At 40.2% G+C, this 6,844-nt stretch overlaps 1 protein-coding gene across 1 annotated transcript; it reads right to left on the reverse strand.

Annotated features, from left to right (window-relative positions):
- Positions 1 to 2,006: 2,006 nt before the first annotated feature.
- Positions 2,007 to 4,088, reverse strand: hmx1 (H6 family homeobox 1). Its single transcript, XM_068019253.1, has 2 exons — positions 3,785 to 4,088; positions 2,007 to 2,617 (listed from the first exon to the last, which is right to left on the reverse strand). Exons 1-2 carry the CDS (start codon positions 4,086 to 4,088, stop codon positions 2,007 to 2,009), a joined length of 915 nt encoding a protein of 304 aa, XP_067875354.1.
- Positions 4,089 to 6,844: the final 2,756 nt, after the last annotated feature.

The following is a 6,844-nucleotide window of genomic DNA, read 5'->3' on the forward strand; positions in this document are numbered from 1 at the left end:
TTAGCAAACATTGCTCCTCTTCGTTATATATCTAGTCTCCAATTCATTGGAATCCCACAAACAGCCGCTGGCGCGGTAGAATTTTTAGACGGTGTGAGGTGTAACTTTTGTCGGGGCAACCTCATTATTGAAAAATCGAGCCACTGCTACAGGAATCATTACCCTCGGCTCCTGTTTCCTGGAATGTTTTAATTGCTATAAATGTTAATTTCTACCACATGCCCTGTTACTTCGCTTTTTTTGCATGTTTTTCACTCTCATGCTAGCAATAAATTCACCACCAAAAGAGGTCTTTTGAACCGCAGACAACACCGATTTCATTTTTTAAAATGTTGCCGAAATCATAGGCAGCGCAATTAAAGCCGCAGCTAATGGCACATTAATGTCTTTAGATGGGTAGAGTTAAGTCAGCTCCTTATTGATGGGCAGCGATCGCCGTTTGCCGAAACACCGGGGAAACACTGTGACAGTCAGTCTGGGCGGGATGCAAACTAAACGGGCGGTCGTTTATTTCATAAATTTATATCAGCCATCTCATGCCAACACATAAATTCTAGTACCGCAACGTTTGGAAACGGCAAAGCAGGAAAACTGAAAAAGTTACGACTTCTCGCAGGAACATTCAGAAAATCGAAGAGAGTTGGGCTTTGCATGTAGTTGAGGGTAATTCATTGAACAAGGTATGAGTTATTATTGACACCACAGCAAAACGGAAACTAAGGGAAGCTATAAAACAATTGGAATTGATTAAGTATAGCTTTTAATGTCATATGTTGGTTCTATTTTATTACTTATATTTTTGATATCAACCATGCATTCTGTATAAAAAGTCTTAACTTACAATTTTAATTTTCACAATAAAACCTGGAACAGATGAATCATGACTAGGACTGAGACAATTTTTGTTCTCGTGAAGGTATCCACTATTATGCCTCACTGTATATCAGTGTTTCTGTCGCCTTATTGAGAACATACAATTCCAAATAAATGATTTGGAAAATGCGTGTAATGTTATATCTTCAGACTTTAGTGCAAAGTACAGTTTCGGCGATGCCGTACTAAATATTAAGAATGTTGCATAGTTGAAGCTAAGCATTGGTCTATAAGACGCATCTTAACAACTTGTAAAGCTACAAAGTAATATTTCTTGTCTTTATTGCATCACATGAGGAGAAATCTTATCGTATCTTGTGGACAAGGCCATTAACTCACTTGGAATTCACCGAAAATGTACGATCTTTATATGCAAAGTGTTAAATAAAAAGTACAATGCGAAATAAAATGAAGAACAATAAGCACCAAAAGCGTACCAGCATTCGGTATTTCCGATAGTTCTGCAACACCCCACACCATAAATGGGTCGATATAAAATCAAACAATATGCGATGATGAATGATGTTTTGATTCAAACATAGGATTGTTTAGGGTTTTTTTTAAAGGACTTAACCAGGGTTTATTGCATTAGGTGATCCTCCGATAATGTAAATGTGGTTAGCTACGAAGAGTTAAAAGTATAAAATCAAGGAGAGCTCTCAGTAACTAATGTTTATAATACATACTAAAATCCCATCGAGCACTTTGAACTTGCTCTGCAGTCCACTCATGCTCATTCTAACAAGACCTATGAATAAAAAAAACCTAATGTTTTAACACAGCAATATATTGGGTAAGCAAATGAGACTTTATAGAAATTACCCATAAAGTTTTTTTTATGTTATAGATCCATGGGCGTGGTGGAATATTATGTCATCGGCGCAGTTATCGCGGGAACCATCGTTCTCATTCTGAAGTCATTTCTTTGGGTGTAAAAACGGACAAATTTCCTGTTCGGTTCTGCAGCCACAGCACCCCAAAGTAAATTATTGCACATTTGCACCAACTAAAAGTGTTAGAGGCAAAACAAAAGTGTTGACGTTAACCAAAAGTATTTTGTTGCATTGTCTTTTCATATTGTAGGACAGTTACTTACGCCTTTAATATTGGATCTTCTGATCGAAGGGTCACATTTAGACAAGTCCACTCATCTGTGACCTTAGGAAAGGTATGGAAGAAGGGAATGTTGTAAGAGGGTAATTTACAGAGCTAGAGAATCTAACCAAAGGAGGGGATATTTGCGGTAGACTGAAGCTTAAGGCGCCAGGTGGTGTGTTTTCGTGATATAAAATAGGAACTCTCACAATCCTCTGTGCACTGTGAGAAAGGTTAACCGCTTCCAGGTCTGCGGCCAATTGCCTTTTCCATTTGTTTCTACGATTTTGAAACCAGATTTTGACCTGGGTCTCGGTCAGGTGAAGGGAAGCGGCAAGGCCCGCTCTCTCGGAGCTGCTAAGGTAGCGTTTCATGTCAAAAGTGGACTCGAGCTGGAAAACCTGACTCCTGCTGAACACGGTGCGCGTTTTCTTTTTGCGACTGGATTTCTGGTCAGAGTCCGTCTGGCTTTTCGCAGCCTGGTTGCTCTCCGCCTCTGACCTCTTTCCCTCCTGTAGCTCGTCCCCCTCTTGGCTGCAGACCTCCTTGTGGCTGTCTCCTTTGTCCGAAGCTGGCGGGGAGTCTAGATCACTGGCTGTGACAGAAAAGCACTGTTCTTCCTCGGAACTAGGGCTTCCTTGTTTCGGACCTGTGGACGCAAATAGCAATGGGCAGTTACAGGTCAGCTCTTGGGTTACTTCACAGGTTGAGACGAATGTGTAAAACAAAGGGAACTGAACAGTACTAACAGGCTGTTAGTATTGTTACTGCATAGTACAGTGTGAAATAAGCTCTTCTGCAAGACTTGTGTGTTGCTGATCATATGATCACGAAGGTTACATTAGCTTTAGTATTACTAATTGCGAAAGCAAGTCTCTCTGGTATCATTCGGGTTTTAAGCATGTTCGGATAAAATACACAAAAGCACCTCTATTTCAATCATCATTCCTTAACAGCAGTCGATAAAATCAAGCAACAAACAGATTTGTTCTAATTTAACATGCAGTGGGATTTATTTTTTTTTAAAACAACTGAAAAACGATTTGCAGTTTGGGCACAATGTAATAGCTGCAGTCAGGCCTTGAACAGAGAGCACAGTGCAGCTAAAGACACGGAGGCAATTGAAACACACAAACATGATGAAAATCCATCGAATACAGGAAGGTCTTTCCGCGGAAGCAGCTTTACTCAGGGTTCTTTTCCCGGAGGAAATCGGCGCAGATTTCCAGCAATGTTTAAGCCGTGAATATTGATACTAGTGTAATTGTAAAAATCGAGTAGAATAGCAGTGCGTATTGCCTAGTATATCTTAGACTTACTGCGGCGCGTTTTTTTTTTAATTTTTAAATCTCAAGACGTCAGTATCTCCTTCTTGTAGGTCGGCTCATTTTTAGAAAGGAATTAGTGTGGGTAATTGGTCTGCACCAGTTCGCAATGTTTTATTCGGTTAACCATGAACATCAGTTAAACCGCGGAATCTGGCAGTAATGAAAGTCGGGGTTCGTGTCATCACATAATATCTATTATTAGGTTTGTTATTCTGAAGTATAAATGTAAAGCTTCCACAAGGCTGCTAGCTTCCCAGCCGCGAGACGTTAATACATTAACTGCTCCCAACCCGTTGTTTACAATATTGACATCGAAAGCAACTGAGAAGCTAACCGCAAAAACCTAAAGCCTCGCCTTTTCTGTCAGGACTCAGCTTAAAACAAGGGATGCGATGGGTTAGCATGTTGGTGGAGGGGACGGGGGGTCTCGACGGCTGACTGCGGGTATCGTGCTGTTAATAATCGCGGCAATAAGAGAATGAACTTACTGCCTGGACCAGGACATCCCGCACAGCTCGGCTGCGCTCGCGTGTACCACTGTAAAGTACTTTCCCTGAGAGGAGAGCTCCCTACACAGCAGCCCAGACTGGAGATCTGGCAGCAGACCTGGTTGCAATGGTTTCCTGCAGATCCGTTATGAAAGAGGCTTGATCTGGGAGCAACCTGCTCCTCGTTCTCCTCCTTTCTGTCCGTCTGCTTCCCTTTTCCATTATTCCTCAGTAGATTCTCTATAAAAAATGAAGAAACCTTGGCAGGCGGCGTGCTCTGAGCCTCCGTCACTTTGTCTGGCATGGTACCCTTATCGGTGAATGGAGGTGCGAGGATATCTGGTCAATCCCAGACAGCGGCCTTTTCGGTTAAATGACAAACACGAAGTTTTCCTCTGCTGAGAGACCGATTCTCCGAGCGATCATAGCAATCGGAACCTAAAAGTAAACGCCTACCGAACGGCTCTTTCCCTCCGAAAAACATAAGCACACAACATCGTCCGCTCGGCGCCAGTCAGTGAGGAGAAATGGGGGAGGGGGGAATTGGAATGATGAAATTAAAATGTCAGGCGAGTTAAACGCTTAACATGCAAAGAGTATACCACCGATTGGACGGGCACAATGGCAAATGGGATTACTCAAGAATATAAGAGAATTGCTTGCAATGTGCTCTGTGTCCGTTCCGTGTGCCTGCGGCTATAGGGGCTTGTCAGTCAGTGGCTTTATTTAGGTCAATTAGGGAACAAATCACAAATCAGAATCAGGGTCTAGGTCTCGCATTCCACACAGTGAGAGAAAGAGTTTTATGGGGGGGTGGGGAGCTCCTGCAAACCTGATGAGCATTTCCTATTGGCTGACATTGGGAATTCACTTCCTGTCAGTCCCCCCCAAAATGGTCAACTGTCACATAGTAGTTCGTACCAGAACGCTGAATGCTTTCTGAGGTGCATTTTGTCGGCTTCGGTAGTTTGTCTTGTGCCCATTCCAAACTTTATCATTCTGTGCTAAGAAGAAAAGTAAGATGTTCTGTTTGCCTATTTACTGATTTACGTTGTCAGTGAATTTAGTGATGTTTGTGGACCAGTACTGGGCAGTATTTCCAAAATGATCATGCATTTGCAGAGTGGGTTAATAATCGGTGCTCTCGATGTAGTTTGGTTTATGTTATCTGTTGGAAATCTTCATTATTCCACTAAAATGTGATTTTGCACTTTGCCCGACGGCGAAAATAAAGGGCTTTCTTTCTCCCGGAGTCGCTGTGCCGTAAAAAAAAAAGCGTTGAATGAAGCGTATCCACATTGTTCAGCCGCGCCGTCCAATTCAAAACATGTGCAGAATTTATTGAGGGATAATTGCCATCCTTGCATAAAGTGAATTGAACTTGACTGTACATTTACTGTGAAGTCGCCTCTTACTGTGCATTTTATCCAGTAATCGTTTTTAAACTCCCTCTCATTGTTGTTGTCGTAGTTTTAAGCCTGATCATGCTCGGTTCAAAGGACGACCAGTTACTGCAAATGTCAGCTTAACTCGGCGTCCTTCTGTTTTTTTTTGCATTCATCCAGGTTCATTACAATTCAATATATTGAGCTGATTTCCAGAACCAAGCATGAACTCTTTTTATAGGTGAGTGATTCCAATTAAAACATTAAACCAGGACAAAAAGCAAGTATAAATGGTATTAAATCATAATTATTTATGATGTGGCTGATATATTGCTTATTAAAAGAAAGAAAACAATTTCAAAGGAAAATCAACGTGGGAATATGATTACAACAAAGCACCATATTGGTTGGGGTACTTGTTTTTAAATGTTTGTATCTATTGTACCTTTAACTTGGCAATACCACAATTTATATAATTTCTACAGTTCGAAACACTGGGTTTAAATGGACAAAGTGGAGATGTTTCACTTGACTGTATCAACATTATACAACAATATAGACATAGACAGAACTGCAAAACTCAGACTTCTAAGCAGAAATTACGTAAAATATCGATTGGAATTGTGAAGAGTTTGCCTACTAAAAGTGTGAGTGTTGGTGTTCTTTGCATTACTGCTGCATTGTCTCTGCTGAAAATTAATCAATTCGAGCTTTAACTGCACGTGGTCACAATGAAATCATTCTACCTTTCATAACCCAAGCAGTTCATTTGAGTTGCTAAACTGCTTGTAACCAGTAAAAGCCAGCAAAATACCGAGGTATGAATATACTATTCGCCTTCTAAGAAATAAAGAGAATTAAAAAATACTGGTCCTGATAAAGTAGAAGTTGTGTAAATTCAAAGAGTGGACGATAACAAAGATTTTTTTCCCCGTTGAATTTTATTCGTTTTAAAATACAGCATAGATGGGATCAGAAATGAGTCACCGAAGTAGCTTTCCATTGTTGGGGCTTGTAGTCCTTAAAAGATAAATATCGAAAAGCGGAGATCTTTCCTAACCTGCTGAGAGTTTGAAGTGGACGGTTGCGAACTCTGCATCAAAGGTTTTTATTTAATGCAATTAGTAATTATAGTAAAATACAAAGTGGGATCTTTTAGTATTAAAAGGACACAACAGCTTGTTTTTCCAAAACAAATTTACTTAGCATAACCTATGCAATATTTATCCAGATTTTTCAAAGTAAGGGAAAAATCAAACTGTTCAGACAGTTCACCATTTGAGAGAGGAATCTTTGTAATCAAAGTACTGACCTGTAGACAGTCATTCTCCAATCGGTCGTAATCCACGGTAATATATTTGGGTTTCTGAAATATTCCGGTGAGGAAAGGTATATTTTGTCAACAATACAATCATATTACAGTGTTATGGAAGCAACAGTTTGTAAAGTGATAGAATGCTTTCTATTTGAACGTTAACAATTAAAGCCCACATCTAGTGCTCTACATTTCTGTTTAATTGTATTCTCTCCATTGGATCTTTTCAGCTGATTCAATAGTCATCTTGTACATGACATGGCAGAAACAGCAACTGGCTAAGTTATTTGGAGGATGACCTTGCAAGTTGTTTTTTTCCAAAAGAGTGGCAATGTTTCAAGTTTATATCTAACTTAGTTT

This window comes from Heterodontus francisci, chromosome 1 (assembly GCF_036365525.1).
Source record: "Heterodontus francisci isolate sHetFra1 chromosome 1, sHetFra1.hap1, whole genome shotgun sequence".
Classification (NCBI taxonomy): Eukaryota; Metazoa; Chordata; class Chondrichthyes; order Heterodontiformes; family Heterodontidae; genus Heterodontus; species Heterodontus francisci.